At 32.4% G+C, this 26,197-nt stretch overlaps 1 protein-coding gene across 1 annotated transcript; it reads right to left on the bottom strand.

Annotated features, from left to right (window-relative positions):
• Positions 1 to 17,787: 17,787 nt before the first annotated feature.
• LOC142611259 (iridoid oxidase-like) lies at positions 17,788 to 23,544 on the bottom strand. The gene is made up of 3 exons (XM_075783334.1): positions 23,078 to 23,544; positions 19,610 to 20,079; positions 17,788 to 18,725 (listed from the first exon to the last, which is right to left on the bottom strand). The coding sequence occupies exons 1-3, from the start codon at positions 23,523 to 23,525 to the stop codon at positions 18,051 to 18,053; spliced, it is 1,593 nt and encodes a 530-aa protein (XP_075639449.1). The 5' UTR covers positions 23,526 to 23,544; the 3' UTR covers positions 17,788 to 18,050.
• Between the last annotated feature and the right edge of the window lie 2,653 nt (positions 23,545 to 26,197).

The following is a 26,197-nucleotide window of genomic DNA, read 5'->3' as shown; positions in this document are numbered from 1 at the left end:
TGAGTTAACATTCATATACTCTCGGACCATTCAATGTCCTCGGACTGGGCTTCTAGCCCGAAGAATACTCTTGGGCCACCCCACATAAATTCCTGGGCCTAATGACCCTTCAATCATAGATGTTTTTTCATATTTTAAAATCTTTATATTATTTTTTTATTCCGAATATTCTAACAACCAAAGTAAGAGATTAATCTCTTTTTTTTTTAAGAAGAGTTAGAGATTAATCTAAATACCTAAAGTTTAGACATCTAATTTGATTCATTAAAATAACAAAAAAAAAAAAACAAATCTAAAAGTTTTAAAAATATAGTAATATATGTACAAATTTGTATACACATTTTACTGACTTGTTAAAAAATATGTAGAATTCAACATTTATGTCTCTCTTCTTCTTGGTCTTTAAATTTTGGTTATAGTAAATTTAGAATTTGATGTTATGATAGAGGCAAGAGATAAAGGAACTAAATAAAAAATAAAAAAAGATATTGGATGGGGCTTTAGTACCATAAAAGGAAATTCAAGTATTTTTTAATTTTTTATGTTGTGTATAATATGGGAACCATTAATGGAATAATGCCGTGAGAAAAGAAAATTTGGGATAAGAGAAAAAAATTGCCATGATCAATTTTGGTGAAAATGGTAAAAACTAAAAGAAGAAAAAATTGGGACAAGAAAAATAAATTTCCATGAATCTTGCCATTTGGGTGAAAACTGAAAACAAAATAAGAACTAGGCCAAAATGCAAATTTGACCCTTTAAGTTTCACTAAAATTCATTTCAATCTTTTAACTTTGTTTTCTGTCAATTTAGTCCTTTAATTTTTGAAAGTGTTCAATCAAGGCCTCCATTAGACCTCTGTTAACTCTGCCGTTAGCTCCTCCCAAAACTGCACCGTTTTGGTGTTTTTTAATATTTAATTAATAAATTTAATATTTATTTCAAAATTTTAAAAAATAAAATACTCAGATGAAAGCGTAACAACGTACCCATGAGCCTAAACCAATGAGAGAGAGATTGTGAGATCAAGAGAGAGTAGGATGAGAGAGGGAGCAAGTGCTAGGTCAATGATGTGGAAATCTAAAATCGGATATATTTTTAAGCATTTTTGTTGGCTCCAGGCTAGTTCTTTGCCGGAAGTTTTATCCACAAATACAAGGATAAAAACAAGCAAGATTAATAGAAGTTTCGCCACAATACGTGTACTGTCTTTACTGGACTATACTTTTGTTTGCTAGAGAATATTGGTACTCAATCTTTTTAAAAGTTTAGGCTTGGATTTTGATTTATCAAACATTTTTGAATCTACTAGGGTCTTGATCACTTGCTTGCTCTCTCTCCTTATGCTTCATTTTTTTTAATTTAAATTTGAGAAATACCGTGCTTTTTGGAATAGGGTTAACGGCAAAGTTAACAGAGGTCTAACGGAGGTCTTGATTGAATATTTTTGAAACTTAAAGAACTGAATTGACAAAAAAACAAAATTAAATGACTGAAATGAAATCTATTGAAACTTAGAGAGTCAATTTTGTATTTTAACCTAAAAATTAAAAGGAAAAGTCTTTGTATGTCAAAGAGTAGTTGGGGGAAGTTTTTTTCCCCCCTCCTCCCAGAGGCTGGTTTCTTCAACTGGGAACTTAAAAAGCGTTTTATCAATTTTTCCTTTTCAGTGGGGGCAAAAAAGGTTGTACATATATAAGTATAACATTTTCTAGGAGGAGTTACGGGGTCAACTGCCCCCTCTTGCCCCCTGGCTCTGTCACTGTTCAATATCACCCACATTGCAAAACAAAGAATACAACTCCACTAATAATGTCACGGCCACACCAAGGTTGAGTGTTGTTGTATAGTGTATGCAAACCCATTGTTCATTATATCTTTTTATTTTATGTAAGTTTTGAAAATCTAAAATTTGAGTTGTATGTTTTTATTATATTTTCCATGTTTGGAAAATTTCAAAAGATCAAATATTAATAGCTATGTTGTCAATGACATGTTTCAAATTTTCAAATTTTTTGTGGTAAAAAATTATGCATAAAAAAATAAGTTTATTGATCAAATAGTAAATAACATTTGATTTGAACAAAAGTTGATATGTGTGTCAAGCATATAACGAACATGCTATCCAACTATTATATTTTCAAAATTTATATTCAATAAAAAGATATAAGAGGAGTTTTAAGAGAAACTTTGTCCATAAATTAAAGGAGACTAGTGTATAACTCCGTGTACATGCACGAGCATAATTAAAAACAATCTCAATTACACACAGATATATGGGTTCAAATTATATATAGTATAAGAGTTATAACTTACACATTTTTTAAGCTATAAATTTATAAATTATGTAATGGCTTCTCATATATAAATTTTAGAATCTAATTTGATTTGGACTCTTCGTTTTTTTGCATCCAATAATTTACTTTACCACAAAAATTAAAAAAATTAGATGGGACACGTGGCATAGAATTGGACTCCAATTGAAATCCAATTTAGAATCTAATTGGATTTTGAGTTTGGACTCTTTGATCTTTCCCCGCAATAATTCACTTAGCACAAAATTAGATACAAAAACGTGGAGTGACCTATAGGTGACCTATTCCAGTGCTTTTCCAAAAACGCCGAGATAGGTGACATATGACAGTGCTTTCAAAAGTGCTGGGATATGTCTCTCTCCATAAGGGAATGGAATAATCCTATTCCAGCGCTTTTAAAGTGTTGGAATAATACTATTTCAGCGCTTTTAGGTGGACCTTATTCCAGTGTTTCCAAAAGCGCTGAGATAGGTCACTCTCTATAAGGGAATGGAGTAATCCTATTCCAGCGCTTCCAAAATAGGTCTCCATCATAAGGGAATAAGATAGCCCTGTTCCAGTGCTTTTCTAAAACGCCGAGATAGGTTAACCTTGTGCCAGCGTTTTTAAAAGCGCCGGAATAGGTCTTTCCCATAAGGGAAATTAGTAACCCTATTCCAGCGCTTTTAGAGCGCTGGGATAGAACAACCACATTCCAGCGCTTTTGAAGCGCTAAGATAGGATAGTTTCAAAAATTAATTTAATTTAAAAAAAAAACGATAAACCTAACCTATAGCAGCAGTTATAAAACGCTGCAATAGGGCATCCTATACCAGCGTTTTTGGAAACCGCCTTTATAGACCTCCTATTGCAGTGATTTATAAAGTACCGATTTTGAGTTGCCGTAATAGGGTTTCCTATACCAGCGGTTTCAAAAAGAGCTGGTACAGGCTTCTCTATTAAGGCGATTTTTAAAAGCGCCAGGAAAAAAACACTGCAATAAGATGATTTTTTTGTAGTGATGAAGGAATGTAGGAGAGTTGGAGCAATTCAAATCTCTAAAAACTCAATTTTAAAACCAACGGGAGAGTGGTCCAATTTCGTAGATAATGTTTTACAAGAGAGTTAGAGATGTACTTTTATTGGGTTATCCTCCAGTTCTGTCACTGCTTAAACTTAGAATTTAGGCGTGTTTTTGAACCACTTAAATGTCTATCTTAAATAGGGGAAGCTCAATTGTACGTAGTTTTCTGTTTCATATGTTCGTAAGAATAGTAATCAAGTAGCCCACTTATTAGCAAGACATGTTCACGGTATTTAGCAAATTGTTACTTGGATTAAAAGAGAGCATTTGTTTTTTAAAACAGGTTTCTCAAATGATGTAATTTATTTTAATTCAAATTGATGAAATTTCAGTTTCCTATATATATATATATATATATATATATATATATATATATATATATATATATATATATATATATATATATATAAACAAAACAAACAAACAAACAAGAGAAGCCTCTTAAATAGTACAAAACCACGATTTTATTTAAAAAAAATTGTTGGAGAATTTTATATAACTAACATAAGCCTTTTTATTTGAGAATCAACTAACATAAGCCATGTGTAACCTATTGGGGTCACTGGGTTGCATAGAACATGTTCAAGGAAAGGGACAATAAGCTTCTCTTGTAGTTGAAGGAACACCGTCATTATGAAATTTACATATTAAGATGGTAGCTTGTCAATTTGTTTAGCTCAATAATGTTATAGTTAAGAGTGGCAAAATTGGACATGACCCGCAAACTCGACATGACACGACATGATATTAGCAGGTTATGGATTGAGGTTTAATGGGTTTGTGTCATATTCGGGTCAACATGATTACCCGTTTAATAAACGGGTTGGGTTAGGATTTAACACATGGAATCCATTTGACCCATCTGACCTGTTTAAATAAATGAAATTTTACTAATATATCCTCCAAATCCTAGGTGTATAAACTTAATAGTTGTTGTGATTGATTATTTGTGATATTAGGATATGCTTTTGTTTTGAATAATTATTTGTGATGCAATTACTTGTTATATAGCCAGACGCCCAGCGACGAAAAGATTTAGTTGATCAAGGACATTATTTATGACCCATATTTGGCTCCCAACATCTCACTCTATGGTAAAGCCATAATTTAACTTTAGGTGGGACATAACCTCAAAAATGTTGGTTTTCTTCGAGGGTCAAAACCCTTGAAAAAAGCTATTTTTAGGGCTAAGATGACACTTGAAAAGCCTTAAAACAAATACGGTATAAAAATGCATCTAAAAATGTGCATAGGGAGTGAACGTAACAAAATTGTTTAATTTCTTTCACGCATTACACGTTTATATTTAACATGTTTATGTATGAACATATATTCCTGTTCAGAACAATCTTGGTTAAATTTGTTAAACTTTTAAAAATAACTAAATGCAAGTTGGTACTTTAATTTATTGTTTGATCTTATTTGTAAAAGTTTAAATTATGTAGAGTATAAATTGACAATCATTTGATATAATATTTGTGTCAATATCTAAAAGAGTAGTTAACAATTTTTCATTTAATTGAGACTTAAAAAAAAAGTGACATATTTAGTGCATATTAGGTATTAAGATGTTTACAAAATTTTGTCTACAACTGGATTTTGATGGAATTTAAATTAATTGTTTACATGGTTATAATGGCTTATTATTTTCATTAATTTTAATAGGATTTACTAAATCTGGGTGATCAGTTTTAAATAAACTATGACCATTTGATCAGATTAATTTTGATCCTATATTAAAAATCATGAAATTCATGTCAATTTGATTGTTCATAGGCAAAAGATCATGCTTAAAATCGAATGAAATATCATTAAAATAGGAAATTACTAAAATACAGTTTACACTAATCATTTTAATTTAAAAAATTTCAATTTTGTTAATGGACGAAGATGATATAAATAATGTAATTAGAGATTAATAATTTATACCAATTAGATGCTCATATGTTGAATTAGTCATGTCGGCATGCTGTCATGACAACCTAAAATAATAAAATTGAGTAGTTAAACAAATAAAAAAATGAAACGAACAAATATACACAAAATTCAATCAAGAAGAAGTAATCACCTTTTTGAATTGTACATGCATAATGTATGAAACCAGTTGGCCTAGGCTTGCCATAATGCCATATGAACGAACCACCGTTTCTCTGATATGTATAGAAGCGGACTCCTTCAAATAAAGTGGCGCAACTGTTAATGCTAGTCCCAAGGCAAGATTTTGAAAAACTATACAATATATTCACAACAACTTATTACTATGCCATAGCCCAGCAACCTCGGCAATATAAAAATATTAGACAATCATACCTATTTTTTTAATGATTTCATTAAAAAGAGTCAAGATAGTAGGAAAATTCAAGTCTCAAACATTTAATAGAGATTTAAATTGAAGTTCATTAAAACTAACAGAGTTCATTTAAAAAAATGAATAAGAGAGAGAGAAAGAGAGAGAGTTCATAATAATCAAGGGTGTACAAATGGTCCTAATATGCTAAGATTAATTAAAAAACATTGAATTTCAGGCAGTGAGAATTTTGAAACAAATAATAACATTGATGTCAATATGTACAATACAAAATGACAAATACAAGTCTTACTACTATGAGCATCCAATAGTGGCATGTATATTTGGTAATTGTTAAGCCAAAGAGGAAAAATGCGCATGGAATGAACCTAACTTGTTTAATTTCTTTCATGCGTTACTGCGTTCATGTTTAACAACATGTTTAATGTATAAACATATTGTCCTGTTTAGAAAATGTTCATTAAATTTATGAATTTTCAAATAATTGAATGCAAGTTAGTACTTTTATTATTTGAAATCACTTGTAAATGCTTAAATTCTAATGCGAATAAGTTGAACATCATTTGATTTATGACATAAATTTATGTACGAAATTCCAGTTTAAGCTTTAAAAATCCCAAAAATTGTATTTAACCTGAATATTTGAGGAATTGCATGAAATAAATTAATTTATCTTCATCTAATGTTGGATACATGAACTAACATATATAAAGTTATGTACATTTATACACATCTATAGACATATGTATATATACACACATTATGCACATGCACAACGGATACATTTACATTATATACTATATAATAATAGCAGGGCTTTGAAGCCGTGGTTGTAGTAAGTGACTATCCTGTTTAATTGCCAAGTGGTTGCACCAAATTGCAACAATTTTTTAAATATAAACAACTTAATTATTCTTATCAATTTTTTCTCTACTACTTTATCAATTTTTTGATAGGCACAAAAGCTTAATTGTTGATATTAACTTTTGTTACTTTTCTACCTTAATAAAGTGCTTATTGTTTTTTCTTTTACCATTAATTTTTTATTAACATTTTTAATATAGGGATCTTTCCTTCTTATCCAATTTTGGCTTTTATTGAGATATTCTTATTTGGTAACAATTTTTGCTTTATACTTTACCGCTCTCTTTTTTTTGTGTGAGGTTTTTCTTTTTATTTTTGTGGGAGCAATATAAGGTTTTTGGTTTTTTGTGGGTGTGTGTTCTTAATTCTTATCAACATAAGCTACGAGATTACTAGCAATAGGTTTTGAAAAGTTTTAGAAAATGAATTTTTTGTGTCGTCAATCATTGTTAATTTGTTATGTTAGTTTTTTTTTTTTTTTTTAATAATAAGATAGAATCTCTACTCTAATCTAGTCTAAGTGTATATGTGTGTGAAACTCCTTTTTGGAGACTTGAACCCCAGCCTTTACTTCCCACACCCCACAAGCACTTATACTTGTGGAGTGACCACCGCACTAAGGGTGCGTGGTGGTTGTTATGTTAGTTTTGATAACTACATGATCGATCACACTTATGTCATTATTGTAACTCTCTCTCTCTAAATCTAAGTGCGCAGGTACTTAAGCACTTGTTGTTTATCAATGAATTAATACATGGGTAATACATAGGTCTTTTTATTCTTGATACTTTCTTCACTATTTCAAGCACATGTTTTTGCAATTATACAAGTAATTAAGCATTATACTAGCTCAACCTTAGTCAGGGCGACGCTACTTTATGTCAAGGGCTTCTCCTATTTGGACCAAACATTTTTTTGGTTCCAAAATACCCTTATAACCTACGTTTAAATATGGGTAAAACTTGTTAAAAATGCTTTCTTAACTCTCACTGTTTAACTCCCACGTAAAACACTATCTACAAAATAGGACCACACTCACATTAGTTTTCAAACTCTTCTTCGTATCGTATCATTTTCACTTCCTTCTTTTTCTAATCTTCTTTACCAAGTTCAAATCATTTAATAAATAAATAAAATAAAAAAACCTTCTTTGGCAAGGATACTTCTTTGCATTGAAAGAACTAAAATCAAATAGTTTCCAAACATTTTCCTCACTTATACACTTTCCCTCCAAAGCAAAAGAAAAACAGAGAGAGAGAGAGAGAGAGCATTAAACATGGACAACCTGTACACCACACTCTCAGAGCAATGCTGAGAGCTCGTGGCGGTGAAAACCCTAGACTCCAACCTCAACTTGGCCTATCAACTCCAAATGCAAGAGGCCATGAAAGCCTCTCTTGCTCTTCACTACCCTGCAACTGTAGGCTCTTCACGCACTCCTCCACATCCACATCCACAACCCAACAACGACGACGACGATGTCGTATTCATACCACAATCCCTGAATGACAACGTTTTGGACATAACCATAACACTCATGCTCAAAGACATGAACAGGTTTGTGCAAGAACTTGAGGACTGCGAGCAAAGCGAGGAAAAGATGAGGAAATTGAAGGAGGATCTCGACCATCGAATCCACAATCTAATACTTGCCGCTGATATCCACAACATCCTGGACCAACAATGGGAAAAATACATCGACAATTACCACCGCCCGTACCATACGACCACGTCTTTGTCTTCATCTTCAAAGTCTTTGGTTGACTCGGAGTGTTTCAAGCTGTATTTCAAGGGCTTGGCGAATGAAGAGAGGGTTAGGGGAATAGTGGTGAATGTGGCTAGTGCTGGGGTTGCAATTTGCGATTCTAGGGATAATCTGATCTTAGAGGCAAGGAAGAATGTGGAAGCTATGGTGAATGGTGTGGTGGTGAGTGGAGAAGTTGTTGAGCTTCAAGCTCTCATTGAATGATCTCAATAAAACTCTGACCTTGGATTTGAAAAGAAGCTATGCTAGTGCCACATAAAGTGGCATAACTTGTGCCACAACTCACACACGTGGCGAGTTGTGAGTGATAGAGGAGTGTCCCCACATGGACCCACTATCACCTCCTACCACTCACAACTTACCATGTGGGTGAACTGTGGCACAAGCATAACTCTTTGAAAAGGGTCACCTTTTTCTGTGATGATTACATGTTTTACCAATATGTGAGTCAGTAATAACCTTATTATTATTGTTATTATATTACTTTAATTTGACATTTTTTTTAATAGTGTTGCATTTGTCTTATTATGCTAAATTTTGAGCTTTGTTCGGGGGCATGTTTGGTTGTATTGATTATTATTTCATTTAATTTAATAAAGTTTGTTTGACTGTATTGGGTATTTATGGGAAAGGATCAACTTCAATTTCAAAACCTCCTGTGTCCTCCCATTTTAAAATAGATGAGTGACATGTGTAAAAATAATGATCCAATGGTTAGGAAACTAGCAATTTGTGTTTTCAAAAATTGAAGCAAAAGCAAACCTTTTTTGAGATAAAAGTGCAGGAAGAAGGCATGGGTTCTCCGGAATCGGAGCAACACGGTCAATGGCGGTCTTCGACAGCGTGTGGGTCGACAGCAAAACTTCAGGCCACGCATGGAGGCGCGTGAGGCTAAAGATGGACATCGACTTCTCAGGTTTTACACATCGGAGGCCGAAGAAGAGATCTGTGGCGTTGGTTTCGTGAACCACCAGTCGACGAGAAATATGTGATGGCACGTGGGTCGACGGCCACCACGTGTGGCGGTGCATGCCTCTGAAAATGGAGATCGAACTCTTGGGACTGCAAATCAAAGGCCAAAGAAGAGATTTGTAGCGTCTGTTTCATGAAAGGATTGTGAAAAACTAATAGATCTCAAGGAAGGCTCGAACTGATGGTGTGACAGTTATGGCTTTTGATAACAACAATGTAGCGACGAAGAGGCCTTGTGGAAGTGGTGAGGGTAGCGGTAGTCTTGAGTTGAATGGTGGTATGTTAACTACTAACTTTGCTTAATTTCGTTTCTTGATGTTTTGTAGATTCTCTCCACACTTGTTGTAACTCTCTTCTTCTTCTCCTCCTCCTCCTCCTTCTTCTTCTTCTTCTTCTTCTTCTTCTTCTTCTTCTTCTTCTTTGTTTGCACAGTAGCTTGGTAAACTCAAGTGAAAGAGACAGAGGGGAAAAGAAGAGACAGAAAGAGGGAAAATTAATGCTATGAAAATTGTATTTAAAGTTGTTATGTTCTGACCCTTAGGTGGTTTGTTTTTTCTTATTTTATTAATAATGATTTAGGATGATTTAGAATATATTATGTGGGGTTTTTTGTGTGTTAGTATTTAGATTTAGAGGGCCACGGATTGAACGATTTACCATCTGATGGGTCCCCCCTTGGCTTCTCCAGTGTGTAGCTATGTCATGGGTGGGAAAGAGAAAGAAGAAAATCGGGGTGCGATACAAAATTGAGAGGTGAGTCACCAGAGAGATGAGAAATATCTGGGCATAAGGCTACTACCACCGCATTGAATGCTCTGCATCTAACCTCCTGGCCGCAAAAATGTGAAAATGATACCTGAACAATAGTTTCTAGCGTTACAGCTACCCACAGATACTTCAAGAAGGTGTTGATAGGACAAGTATCAAGAGGATTAGTAATCTGAACTACAAGTGGAAGGCTGGGATGAGTAATCCTTCTTTGTCCAAACTGCTTGTCTTGCTTATTCTAGCAGTAACTAACCCATCATCTAACTCATTGAACGTTCAATATCAGGCCCACTCTCTAACAAATTCATTGTTTTGGGCTCTTTAAGCCATTGTCTATGCCATTTGGGCTATGCTGCAAATTGTGTCCTTACAACAACATAGGTCACATATTCTCTCTCTCTCTCTCTCTCTCTCTCTCTCTCTCTCTCTCATGAATAGCTTCTATATCTGACTATCTCGGCATCTTTATCCCTAAGAGTAAAAAGCGAGTGTTCGTGAGTTGTGACTATCTCTCTTTTTACTACGGAGTATAAATTTATAGGAATGAGTTTGATACTAATTATGTGCATTATTAATTATTAATTTATTTTTGTTATAATGTTATTTGTGTGAATTGTTATGTGTGTGAATGTGTGCGTATATATTATGAATATAATATAACTTTATATAATTTAATAATTAGAAAATACATAATGTTTGTTATATGTGTGTGTGTGTGTTGTTATTATGTTATAATAATTTTTTGTTATAAAATTAGTGATTCAAAAAAAAAATAGTAAAGTGTGTGTATTGTTCAAGCATTTGATTGATTAAGTAAACATTTAGTGTATTATTTATATGTGGATGAGTATGGTTGTGTGGGTCAATTTAATACAGTGACAATGGGTTGAGTTTTGTCATTTAGTATAATTTTTTTATTAAAAAAAAATATATATATATACACACACACACACATATATAGTGACAATTGCATAAAAATAAAAATTTTATACAAATTTAACAAAATAAAATGGTCACACCTACCCACATTGCTATAAATAATGACAATTGGGAATGAACTATCCTGTAATAATTTTAAAATATGAAAACTCATAGAATGAAATTGTAATTGTTTTTAGAGAGTTTTAAACTATTACGTCTATTCCTAATGATTACTCTTTATCATCATACCAAGACACCAATCGGTTTTTGGTATAAGCGGGGTTCAACCATCAAAAACTTTACCAATCGAGCTAACTAAAAGCCATAATATGAATACCAAATTAATTTAAGTAATTATTATATGTTATTGGTCCATAATATGGATGGTAGTCTTGTTAAAGTGGTGACCACCAATGCATTTGCAGGGAGAGAAAGATTAGAGACGACACAAATGAGGAGTCCTTATATTTATAGACTTACTCAGATCTCTTGGTAAAAGATAGGTATCTTCGCTAATAGATAAGATTTAGTCAAATGGCACAACTCTTTAGCATATAACTAACTAATATTAATTATTATTATTATTATTATTATTATTATTATTATTATTATTATTATAGGTTAGTGAAGCAACACCATCCACCAAGTGGAGGTTATTGTATGATTAACATATAAAAGACAACTCATCACTAGTAGGATGATGACCATATTCAAGTAACACATTAGACATTCCTATAAACATTATAATTTAACCAAATAATTTTATTTATAGATAAATTACAATTTTAATTGGCATTTGTAGGCCATAAGTGTGTGTGCGCGCACGCACACACACACACGTATATATATAAAGGACTACCAAACTTAAAGTATGCCGTTTATTATTGTTACGCTTTTGTTAAGCCACATCAGCATATTTTGATCCACTTCAGTCCTTTTTGGTCCACTTTGGTCTAATTTAGTCAATTCAATCCATTGCAGCCATTTGCTCCACTTTCGGTCCATTTGGTCCATCTCTCTCTCTCTCTCTCTCAATAAAAAAAGAAAAGAAAAAAAAAAGAGTGCCTCTGTGAATTATAAAGCCTTAGCTGTAAGATCAAATTTGTAAAGCTAAGATTTCATGCTTTTAAAGTCTTTAACAAAAAGATGCTATAAATTAATATAAATTTTTTCCCTTTTTTTTCGTATAATTAATTTTTTCACCATAAGTTGAAGACTTGGCTTTTGTTTATTTTTGTGAATTCTATTTGCAATAGGAAGTATACACTACAACAAAATGTATTTTTAGAAACAAAAATTAGTGAGGAAATATTTTGTCACTAAAAATATTTTTCGTCGCTAATAATGAAAAAAGTTATAACATTTAGCAACGAATAGTAATTTTCGTCACTATTGATGATCTAAAATATGAGTGCCAAAGGGGAAAATTGTGGCAGGAACTTAATTAATCTATAGCGACGAAATATTTTGTCACTAAAAGTTGAAATTTTTAGTAACGAAAGATTTTGTCACTGTAGGTGTTGCTATGAATAGTATTAGCGACGAAAATCATTTCGTCGCTAAAAGGGAGCATGAGCGACAAAAAACTATCATCGCTAAAAATATTCACACAAAATAGGTTTTTCATTTCATAGTTTTAGCGGTGAAATCATAATTCGTTACTAAAAGTATGCTATAGCAACGAAATCTGAATTTTGTCACTAAAAATATTCACGCAAAATAGGTTTTTCATTTCATATTTTTAGCGACAAAATCATAATTCGTCACTAGAAGTATGCTATAGCGATGAAATTATATTCGTCGCTAAATATCGTAACAAAATCTGGCTAAAAGTATGTTATAGTGACAAAATTATATTCGTCGCTAAATATCGTAACAAAATCTGGCTAAAAGTATGTTATAGTGACAAAATTATATTCGTCGCTAAAGAATACAGCTTAAATTTCAGCAAAACATTTTTCCTTTCCCACATAAAATTTCACTTCTCCCACCCACTCACTTAAAAAAATTTCAGCCCTCCCTCTTTCGTTATCACTCACTCCCTAACACAAACACAAACTCAAATACAAACACAAATACACACATCCCTCTATCTCTCTCTCTACCAAGTCTCTCTTCCCTCTTGGTCTCTTGGTTAGCTTCTACTAGATTTTTAGTCATCAAATTCTTATCCATGGTTTGACTTCTCCTAACATGAATCTAAGGTAAAATCTCCATGACCCACCTTCTAATATCTTTGGGTTTTTATCCTATATTGTTAGAATTGCTCTTTATGTTGTGGGTTTTGTTTTAGAAGTAGTTTGTTGTGTTTGTTGGTACATTTAAAATCTTATTGGAGGTTTTTAATTTAATGAAGTGAAATGGATTTTGTTGTTTGGAAACTATGTGTGTTGGGTTTCTTAAGAAATCATTTGGGTTTTTGACTTGTATGGGAGATTGGGTTAATTTTAGAAAAATGGTTTCCTTGCATTTTGAAATGTCTTTGGCATATGTGGTTGTGATTGTGGTGTTAACTATAAATTTGTGCAAGTAATATGAGCATGTGTCTTTTGCTTACCAAGTGTTTGACAAATTGCCTATATGAGTTATGAAATGGATTTTGTTGTTTGGCAACCATGTGAGTTGGGTTTCTTGAGAAATCATTTGGGTTTTTGATTTATATGGGAGATTGGGTTAATTTTAGAAAAAGGGTTTCCTTGCATTTTGAAATGTTTTTGGCATATGTGGTTGTGATTGTGGTGTTAACTATAAATTTGTGCAAGTAATATGAGCATGTGTCTTTTGCTTACCAAATGTTTGATAAATTGTCTATATGAGTTATGAGATTGAATTTCTTGACTTGTATTGTGATGATTGTTATATAAGGTTATGGGTTGTAATCCTAGTTTTTTATATGTACTAACACATGTAGCTTTAAGGTTTAATCAAGTCTCAAATATTTTGGCATAGGGTTAAAATTATAGTATTTTTCTTTTGTGACTTTATATAGATTTGAGTCAGATGCACTATATGATTTTTAATAAATTATAGAAAATTTATTTTGAGCTAAATTTTTGATGGTACATACTAGACATATAAGGGCTTCTCCCTATTTAATTTTAAGCTTTTTGGATAAAACTAAGTGGACAAAACAAATTTTTAAAAAGAGCTTACCTATTGCAAATTTAATCAGAAAGTATGATTAGAATGTTGAGACTATAAGGAATTTCCTACAAGCTTTTGTTGTGTGGTCTATCTTGTAAGTTCATATGTGCTTTCTTTGACAAGTGTTTTACTTTGGCTAATTTTATCATGGTTTGGTAATGACATGCTTTGTATTAAGTTAGTAAATGCGTATTGTTTGTGGTAGGGAAATAAAAGGTTTTGGTTGTATTAAAGCCTATATGTTTCTTGTATGCTTGCTTGGTTCCCATTTGGGTAGGGGTATTCGTCTTAGGATGGTAAAGTCAGGCTTTAGGGCCTTAGGTTTTGATTGAGTTATATTTGTTGATTACCTTTTTTTTTCAATACTTGAAGCATTTGGAGGTCTTGGTGGTGTGGAGGGGTGAGTATATGATAATTTGCTAGTTTGGGTGCTATAAACCTATTTTAAAACAAATGGGTAATAAAGTGTTAACCATGAAAGTTTAAGTGCTTTGAGGTTTTGCTTTTTGCACATAAAGTGTTTGATATATTACCTCAATGAGTTATGAAGTTGGGTTTAATTGTTTGTTGTTGATTATTTAATTTGAAGTTGAACTAGGTGATATATATATATATATATATATATATATATATATATATATATATATATATATATATATATATGTATGTATGAATGTATGTATGTATGTATGTACGTATGTGTGTATGTATGTATATAAAGTTTGTGAAATCTAAAATTTTGTTTAAATTATTTTGCTCTAGAGGTGAGTATGTGATACTTTGATGGTTTGGGTGCTATAAACTTGTTTTAAAACAAATTTGTAATGAAGTGTTAACCATGAAAGTTTAAGTGCCTTGTAGTGTCTCTTCTTTCTCTTGGCCTTTTGGTTTCTTGCAATGGGATATTCTGCTATCAACCTGCCTTACAAAACTTTTGCCTTCTCCCAACATGATTCCAAGGTTCCTTGATTATTTGTCTCTATGATTTATGAGTTTTGGTTTCTTGATTTTTTGTTGTGGTATTTGTTTATATGAGATAAAGGGTTTCATTCCATGTTTTTAATATTCTTTAACATGTAGTTCTAATGTGAATAAAGTCTCAAAGCATTTGGGCTAGTTTTAAAACTATAGCAATTTTCTTTTGGGAACCTAAATCTATCAAGGGGAAATTTGAATCAGCTACAATAAGTGATTTTTAATAAATTATAGAAAAATTATTTTGTGCTGAATTTTTAATGGTACGTACTACAGATATAAGAGCTTATCCCTATTTAATTTCAAGTTAATTAGATAACTTTTCATGGACCAAAACGATTTTTACAAAAGGGCTGACTTGTTATGTAGTGAATCTGAAAGTATGACGAGTATGTTGGAATTTTGTGGAATTTACTTGAAACCTTTGTTGAGTGAGTTGGCTTGTAAATTCCAACGTTTTCCTCAACATGTGTTTTAATTAGCTAATTTTAATAATGGTTTGATTCAATCATTTGCAGTAGTGTATTAAAATGCTTTGGTTATGTTATGGTCCTTTGGATCACTTTTTTTTTTTTTTGTGGCAATTGATTCTGTTTTAAATCTGAAATTTGTTACTTTTGTGTCGTTCTGTTTGACTTAGATTTGATGGGTCATTGTGATAAAGCTTGAATTTTGCTTTGTATTTATGTTTATGTGGGAATTTAGTTTAAGTTCTTGAATTGTGTTAGATCTGGGACTATTTTTTATTTGTCTTTGTAGTCTATGGCTCTATGCATTAATGCCCAAATTGGGTTTTTGTTGTTTACTTTGATTGAATTATAAAGTAAATGATTTAGTTCTAGAAAATATGTGGTAATTGAATTATGCAATGTGAGGTTGATAGCCAAATTGGGTTTGAAGTTTGTGTCTTGGATGAACACACACACACACACACACACACATATATATATATATATATATATATAGACACACACACACAAATATTCAATAAAGATGTTTCTTATAACATAGTTAATGTTTTTACTTTACATAAGATATAAAAATTGATATCTGGCATAAGTTATGAGAGAGAGAGAGAGAGAGAGAGAGAGAGGACATTTCCAACTTAACTGTTAGAGTTTATGCCCGAAAATCTAATTTATTAGCATGTTATAAATAATTAAATTGTTTAATTATATGAGACTATTTGTAAGTGAACTAATTGGACATTATTATAGTCCTTGAGATGCATTGTATGTGATTTAGTTACAGAAGATATAAATCACAAGTTCCTTGTAAATTCAAAAAGTAATTCGTAGTCGGTGATGAAATTAGGTTTTTCATCTGCGAAAACTATAACACATCAACTAAGATGGTTTGTGTTGATCATGAAAATAGAGACTTCTAGTTGATGTGTTGATGTGTTTTAAGTGTGTAAGACATATTGAACTGGACCGTTGTAAGATTAATTATTCAATTAACAATTGTCACCTGAATAATTAATCTCACAATTTTTGATTTCATAGACTCTCAATCCTGAGAGTATGGTGAACCCGATCATGAAATGTAAGTTACTTTGATTTATCAGGAGTGAGATTTAATTTAACAGTCAAAACCTCAATATATTAGGTAACCGCACGTAGTGTTGAGGGAATACATTCTTATGATGGAATCCTTAATGTCTTTTATAGAGACACCAAATATCCCCTTGAGATAAGTTTAATAGGAACTGGTTATTCAGAGCCAGCTACTTTAGTCAGGAGTTACTAAATCTTATATTTAATGAAATTAGATTTCATAAATATGAATTACTAAAAGATTAAACGGGGGACTCAAGGAATAAAATAGTTGTTTACAAAGTGACAATTTATTATGACTTTGTTCACTATGGATATTTCGTTTACGGCTCAAATGATATCATATTAGAGTCTTGAGATATAATTTATTAATAAGGCCTAGAGTGCAATCATATTTTCATAGTGGTACATGTTATATAATTAATGGTAACTTTGGGCTTGTCAAAAGTTGACGGATAAGCCCGAGACCCATTAGAGCTTGGCGTCAGGCCTTCCTTCTTTTCGCACTATTACGAATACGAAAATAATAGGAAAAATTGGATTCAATTGTCAACTATTCCTATCGAAAATAGGATTGACTACGGATTCGAGCCATAGCACATGGTTTCATAAAACTGTACGATTTAGTCTTATTTGTCCCTTTGGTCCCATCTCAAGCCACATACTAAAGCCCAATTGGGCTAGCCTAAAAGACTAACTCAATTAGAGTCTCAGTTGTTTATTTCATAAGAGTTATTAAATAAAATAACTGCCAAGTCAATTAAAATGTACGTGATCTTTAAGAACACTTTTCTTTTGGAAAATCAACATACTTAAGAATTGATTGAGAGACCACCCACCTTGGGCACCATGTAGAATTGGGATGAAAATTGAAAATATTCTCAAGTCTTGTTTTTTAATTTTACTGTATTAAGGTACACTTTCTGTCTTTTATTCTAGAATTCAAGGTTACATGTTATCTCTCATGAATGAAGTAAAACCTTGTGTTGCTTTTGCTGTGAGTTTTGTATGAGATGCAAAACCAATTTTTCCTACATTAACATGATAAAATCAAACAAGTGTAGGCAGAAATACAACTTTCATCATATATATATATAGTTATGATTTTTCAGTTTTTCACCATTCACACTGCAACACAAACAACCAATATAAGAAAAATGCAAGTAGCTAGCTTGTTGCGATTTTTCAGCCCAAAAACCTATTTAACACAAGAAATTATTAGGTCCATCAAGAGGACGGCTGACGTAGTCTTTTTTGACCTCCCAACTAATAAAATGATGTTATTTATGCAAATGTGACATCATCTAGTAATTTTTATTTTTTATTCTTTGTACTAATTAGGGAGCTCACACATACATTTACATAAATGACATCATCTCATCGGTCAAGAATGACCACATCAACCGTCCTCTAATGTAAATAATAATTTCTCATTTAACAGATCATCTACTTTTGAACAATCACATTGGTATGGAATTGGTATAGCCTTCAATGGGACAGCTTTCTTGAGTGTTATTCCCATCCTTTCGGTCATGTCCATCTCCTCAGGCTTAAGCCCATCTGCCAAAACCCAATCAAATGAGTGCAAGAGAGTCCCTAGAGCCAGTGGAAGCACACGAGAGGCAAGTGGCATAGCTGGACATATTCGTCTCCCAGATCCAAAGGGTATGAACTCAAAATGGTGCCCCTTGTAATCCACCATATTTGGTTCCATGAACCTCTCTGGCTTGAAAACCAAAGGCTCATCCCACGTCTTGGGGTCTCGTCCAATTGCCCAAACATTGACTAGGATTTGTGTTTCTTTTGGAATATTATAGCCTAGCATCTTGCAAGAGTCCATGGCCATGTGTGGTACTAGGAAAGGGAGAGGTGGGTGTAGCCTTAGTGTTTCCTTTATGACAGCTTTTAGGTATGGGAGGTTTTCAATGTCATTCTCTTGGAGCTTCTTATCAGGATCTATGGTGCTTCTCAGCTCTGCTTGGACTTTCTTCAACGTTTCAGGGTTGTGGAAGAGCTCTGCCATTGCCCACTCCAGAGTGCTTGTCGTTGTGTCAGTCCCCGCAGTGAACATCTCCTGAAAACGTAGTAATTTTAATGAGTATTTTGTGCATGTCTGCATAACCGCAACAGCTATACATACACGAAAACAAACAAGCAAAAGCCTATAATATGCCATCGGTTGCTTCTAGTTATTTAGTGTTTTTTGTTTTTTTCCTCAAGTTTTGATATTGCTATCTGTTGTTAGTCTCTTCTTGGGGCTTGTGGTTGCATCTCAAGTCTTATGGGCTGTGTGAATTTTGTAATTGTGCTGGTTTTCAGCTTGTGTTATATTAAAATTTTACTTGATTATCAATAAATAAACGAACAAACAAGCAAATGCCCTTAGTTGGATTTGCGACGTAGCATCCAAGTATGAAGACCCTTGCCACATGCCCTAAAAATTTTACATATATTCTCATAGTTAGGGATGGCCAAAATGACTTGCACATCATGACCGGTCTTAACCTATTTCGTCTTGTGCGGTTTTTCCCTGCCTTAAAGAGATGATGTGGCGTTGGCAGAGATAGGGATGAGTTTTGCTCCACTGTCTCAGCTTACCCAGCCCCATCTCATGCCTAATGTATTTTTTAAAATTTATATTTCACTTATTTATAGTTATAAAGTAAAATTTACACTAGTATTTATTTCTCTCTTAGTACTCTCATAGTTATCATCTTTCTTTATATTTTATTTTTATCTCATTAAAATTGGAGCAATTTCATTAGAATTAGTAAACATTTCCAACCCACCCCAAAACCAACCTAGATACGTACGCAATATTTGTGGCTATTACATGGAAATTAGATCCTACAAAAGATTTTGAAAATGATATCTTAAGTTAGAAATAATATAAATTTCTTTTAACTGTTAAATAATAATAAGAAGAAGAAGAAGAAGAAGAAGAAGAAGAAGGCTTACGAAGACTATGACGTTGATGGTTCTTGAAGAAAAACTTGAGGGCTCTTCCACACCATCACCATGAAACTCCAAAAGCACATCTAGATAGTCCTTATTCCTCTTCTCTTCCGTAATTCCACATTCCATGCCTTCCATCCTCTCTTTGACAAACACTCCCGCGATCTCAAAGGCGCTTTCGACATGGAATTGGGTCTTCCTCCTTAAACCTTGTGGATCAAACCACCTTAGAATTGGCAAGTAATCAGCCAAGTTCGGCTTCCCAGCATACTCCATCACCTTGCCTGCATGGTAGAAAAACTTTGCCCCTCTCTCCGATTTGGGACCCAACAAATCTTTTGAAAACATAAGATTTCCTATAAGATTGAAACCCATCAAGAAGAAAAACCTCCCAACGTCGATGGCTTTGGTACCAGATGCACTAGCTTCTTCCATGAATTGTACCATGTGGTCGATGCACCTCCCACGTACACCTGTTGGAAGGTATAAAAAAAAATATATATATATTTTTAAAATAAATTATACAGTTCTATATAGCCAAATGTTATCTGCTGTAGCATTTTCTGAATAAAAATTGGCAAGTCCAAAACCCAAAAGGAAACATTCTTGGTTCATTATGCCCTAGTTAAGTTCTTTGAAACGGAATTATATATGTGCACCAAAATTACATGAAAAAAAGAGCTATTGTAGTTTTTTGATGTAGCCAATTATAAGCAACTATCTATCATCTTTACATAGATTCAACACTTTTTTTCAACTACTTAAATCAACCATATCAAACTTACGGCAAAATTTATGCTACAAAAATGGTGTCAGCTAAATTTTTTTGGAAATACAAAATACTAAAAGAAATAAGAACTCTCAATTATAATCTATATATATATATAACCGAAGCCTTAGGAGCTCTCACAATTTTTCACGTCGCAACTATTTTCTTTTTCTTTTTATTTTAGATTCTTTTTATTTTAAGTTTTATATCTTATATATTTATGATTTCTCTTCAACGTGTAATTATCTTATCAAATGTTACAATAATTTAGTTTAAGTAAAACTCTATTAGATATATATTTCAAGAGCTTAAAAATTCTACTTCAACTAAAATTTTATAACGAAAATTTCAACAAATACAAACCCCTACTCTTTTTATTTAAGTATTTTTTCACATATTATATATATATATATTTTTTAGAAACTTTCACGTATTATATTAGTAAATAATATTCGGAAGAATAGCATAGAATACAAAGATAAAATAATAAAGGCTAAAAACTCAATTATGGAATATTTTGGCCACTTATGCACCCAGCTCAACTTACAATTCACAAACATCCAAATGCTAATTAATGTCAATATGTTTCAAGAGCTTGAAAATTTTACTTCAGTTAAACTTCTATAACAAAAATTTCAACAAATATAAATTTCTGCCAAGGTCGAAACCCTTCATACTCACTCATTTATATATATATATATATATATATATATATATATATATATATATATATATATAACTGAAGCCTCGAGAACTCCCACAATTTTTCACGTCACCACTATTTTTTTCTTTTTATTTTAGGTTTTATATTTTATATATTTGTTATTTCTCTTCAACGTGTAATTATCTTATCAAGTGTTACAATAATTTAGTTTAAGTAAAATTCTATTAGATATATGTTTTAAGAGCTTGAAAATTCTACTTCAACTAAAATTCTATAACGAAAATTTCAAAAAATATAAACTTCTACTCTTTTTATTTAAGTATTTTTTTCACGTATTATATATATATATATATATATATATTTTTTTTTTTTTTTTTTGAGAAACTTTCGCTTATTGTATTAATAAATAAGGGTCTGTTTGGTACCCCATCCCAAACTCACATTTTTACATTTTAAACAGTTTTACACACATTTTCACATACTTTTTCATCCACACAAATTTCAAAAAACTACAAAAATCTCATCTCAAACTACTCAACCAAACACCCCTTAATATTTTGAAGAATAGCATAGAATACAAAGATAAAATAATAAAGGCTAAAAACTCAATTATGGAATAATTTGGCCACTTATGCATCCAGCTCAACTTACAAGAGCTTGAAAATTTTACTTCAGCTTGAAAATTCTATAACAAAAATTTCAACAAATATAAACTCCTGCCAAGGTCGAAACCTTTCATACTCACTCAAATTTGCAACGTTTGTAATATTGTATCCATGGAGTAGCTTATAGTAAATGCAGAGGTAAGGACATGTTGCTATCTTTCATGCTCTAACTCTCTATGATTACTACTTTATAATATTATTATCGTTGTGACTTGTGAGTGAGTTTATTAATATGAAAAATCTACATGTGAAAATTTTAATTGTAAAAATTTGTTTTTACGATTAAAACATTAGATTCAATCGTAATTTTGATTTAATAATTAACAATTTCATCAATCAAATTTTCTCTAACGTTGGTGTAATTTTTACTAATTATGTTATATATAGAACCCTCATATGATCTTGGAAAAACCACTCTATAAAAATAAAATAAAAAAATTCATCAATAACAAGAAGAAGAGCTTATTCCTGATCGTCAAAACTACTATAAATTTTCTGTCATCGATAATCAATTTTATATTAATGTTGTGATATAGTCCATGGGTTTTAAAAAAAAGTATAGTCCATGGGTTTCAAAAAAAAAGTATGGGAATATTTTATTTATATTAAAAGTGACAATTCACATTGATAAAAAACTAAACACGGGCATGTAATAACCTCTATACATATGGTGGTGGTGTAGCGTTAGTGCATGTGAGAGTTAGAAGACAAAGTTTTTTCTTTTTTATTTATTTAAAATATGCATCCTACTTTGTTGATACCTATACAATACCTATGGGAAACTATTCAAATTCTACTACAATTTATTTGTTCATATCCTATCAAATTCTTTTTTTTTTTTTGATAAATAATAAAACAAAAGCAGCCACCATCCACCATTATGGTTTTTTTTTTAATTTAAAATATACATCCTACATGGTTGATACCTATACCATACCTATGAGAAACTATTTTAAATTATAAAATAATTTTTTTTTTTAACTTTTAATTAGTAGTTTTTTTCATACAGGATTCTATTTTTTAAAAATTATATGTGATTTTAAATTTAATTATTCCGTGCATTTCACATGTTAACGACTAGTAAATAAAAATGTGAGAGAAAATTACTCATGCATTGATTAGGTTGGGATAAATGCCTAGCTAGGGATATATTGAACTAAGGCATTTGGGTTTAAAACTCGTCCCCTTAACCACTTAACCACTGAGGCAACCCATGCGCGGACTACTCAAATTACATCTACCAGTAACCAACCTAAAAATATATATTAAAAAAAAAATACATGATCATATGAAAAACTAGCATAATGGTTAGAAAATATAAACAGATGAATGACACTCTACATATCAGATTAAGTGATTAATTAGTATACCACCTCGCATGGCTTCAAGGCGGCGTGCCACGAAAAACTCGGTGGTGCAAAGGCGGCGCAACATGCGCCAGTGAGGTCCATATTGAGCCGTAATGAGAGAGCCCTCATTACCATAGTCTCCTTTCATGGCCTCGTAAATCTTCCTGCCGGCAAGAACCACGTCGTGATTCTTGAACATCTCGCGAGCCACTTCATCGGACGAGATCACCACCGTGCTCATTGACCCTAGCCAAAGTGTCATGATAGGACCGTGCTCACGAGCCAGCTTTGTAAATGACTCGTGGGGTGACCAACCCAGTTGGAAAATGTTTCCAACCACTGGCCAACATTTAGGCCCTGGTGGAAGCTGACCTATCTCCTCTAATCTGCGGTGTCTCCGCTCTCTTATTAGCACTATCGATGCAATCCATAGCACTAGAGCTATGACTAATCCCAGAGCTACTTGCTCCATTTTTTTTTTATTAGTCTGGTTGGTGGATATGCTGGGTTGAAACTAGCTAGGTTGGTGGTTTTTTTATAGCAGTTCAACCTGAGTACGTGACAAATCTTTGGGAACAATTTTTTTCGGACAAGTTGAAATAAACACGCAAATGAAGCAATCTTTGATAATGACATAATTGGGTCTTAATCTAAATGCATTTTTCTTTTAATCATTGGTCCACATGATATTTCGTAATATTTAATTTGTATTATTAGTAAGTCCACGTACGGAACAACATAATAAAAAAATATGAAGAATATCTCATCGATTGGTTTTACTCTTTTTTTTTTTCTCCTTTGATCACAGAGCATGTCAAATTTAAGTCATATTAATAAAATTGTGTTAGAGTTGAATCTAGATCGTATTAATATTCATAATTTGTTCAAAGATAATGAGGTTGTGTAACGACCCAAGAAAAGCACGAGCCACATTTGCGCTACACCTCAAAAGGACTAGTCACAATTGAGGCTCTTTGCAGTTGTTAATAAAGCCCAGTTCAACCCAGTAAATACCCGATGTGGGACTCATCACACACACACACACATCACATAATCAATCAAATTGGGGTATCACAATCTCCCCCACTTAAATCCCTAACGTCTTCGTTAGGGCCCACTTTGTGGGGTAGTGTATCCGAGCCCACACGGGATTACCAGGCCGGCTCTGATACCATAAGTAACGACCTAAGGAAAAACGCTAGCGACATCTGCGTTATACCTCAAAAGGACTAGTCACAATGTGGGGCTCATCACACACCCACACACATCGCACAATCAATCAAATTGGGGTATCACAGGTTGTGATCTGCTCTGAGATGTTGAGTTAATATAATCTTTTCCAATATCTTTTTACACCATGACAAACTTTTTTAGAGAAAGATATGTTGGTAAATTCTATTGCCAAAACATATCAAATTTGAGTTGTACTAATAAAATTGTGTTAGGGTTAAGGCTTGTTCTTTATATCTTTTCAAAAATGATAAGGTTATGATCTGCTAAAATATGATGAGTTAATGATCTTTTTCAATATCTTTTATGCCATAATAATTTTTTTTAGTGAAACTTCTTTCATTAGAATGCAGATCATCTAAGACCTCAAAACAGATACATCGCTAAAGTTTGCTTGACCCTCACTCGAGTAAATTTGCTATAGTTTTTCCTTACTTAATTATTTTATTATCAACCCTAACCTTAGCCTACCTATAAAAGGGTCCACTTTGCACATTTTCCACAGGGAGAGATAGTCATTTCCCGAGCCCCCCCCCCCCCCCCAGCCCAAAGAAAAAAAAATTATTGGTTATATTTTTTTTATTTCTAGCCTTACTTTTCTAAAAACTTAAACCCTCTCCCTTTTAATTAGCCTAGCCCAACTAGCAACTATCCAACTCAAAAACTTAACAAAAAAAAGATTTTAAAATAAAAAATCTCAATCAACCCAATATTAGAGTACTGCATTAGGTGTTTTAATTGTTAAATATTTAGTATTTAGAATACCAAATACTAAAAACACTACTGTACGAGACATTTCAAATACTATATTAAAGTAGCAAAAGTAAATTTTGGTTTGTGAAAATATTTTTTTTTGGCAACAGTTGATGCTCTTAAGAAACAATATTATTTTGTGTTTTTTTTGTCTTTATTGGTAGATTACTGCATCTTAATATATTAAGAAAAAATAATTTTTTGTATTGATCTTGGCTAATAGTTTGTTAGTACTATATAGATACTAGGGGAAACTAAAAATCGAACCATCTCCAGTTCATCCATAAGAGTCGTCCAGAACCAAAAGTCAGGCCAAAATAAGAAGGTCGTCTATCAAGAAAGTGTCTAGACAACCCCCCCCCCCCCCCAATACTTAGGAAATTTCCATAAATGGATTTATCTACAAAAGCTTGTAGTTTGGATCACATGCTACTATTTTGAAACATCAACCATATCCTTGTTCATCGCTACTAAGTACTTAACTTCCTATGGTAATTATAGAAGATAAGATTGAACATTCTAACTTTTATAGCAGTTGTGGAAGTTAAGTCTAAGTCTGAATCTTCTAGCTTTCACAAATATTGAAGAAGTTACTAGACAAGTAACCACTCCAAAGCCCACTATATAAGGACTCATCCACACCAAATGAAGGTAAGTTTTCACAACTCCTACAAAGTTGGAATTCTTGAATCCTAGAGAAAAAAACTAACTTAAGCATCAGAGGGTTCTTGGCCGGTTCACCCCGGTCTCATTTGATATTGTTTCTCTTTTCAGGCCTTCCAAGCAATCACTAGCTCATTGAAGCTTGGAGCATTCAACCTACTGGTTTTCCGTGCATCATCAGATGCCTATTTGGATTTTTTTTTCTTCTTATATTTCGGCCCCCCTAATTTGAAATCCTAGGTCTCCCTGCATTTCAATAACATTGAGTGGGTCTTAATTCCTTGAGCCTAAACTTAAAAAAAGTAAAAAATTAAAAATTAAAAAAAAAAAAAAAAAAAACTCCTTACGGAGAGTTTATATTTGATTTTATCTTCATGAGCTTATCCTTGAGTTTCTAGTTGTGAGGTTTTTTTTTTTTTTTCATTTTCAATCTACATATTGTTGGTCTCAATGGTGTGAATGGTAATCCCTAAGGTGTGAATTACCAATGTAATAATA

The sequence above is a fragment of the Castanea sativa genome, chromosome 9, assembly GCF_040712315.1.
Source record: "Castanea sativa cultivar Marrone di Chiusa Pesio chromosome 9, ASM4071231v1".
NCBI classification, from domain to species: Eukaryota; Viridiplantae; Streptophyta; class Magnoliopsida; order Fagales; family Fagaceae; genus Castanea; species Castanea sativa.
The sequence above is the reverse complement of the archived record's forward strand: the minus strand, read 5'-3'. Positions and strand labels throughout refer to the sequence as shown.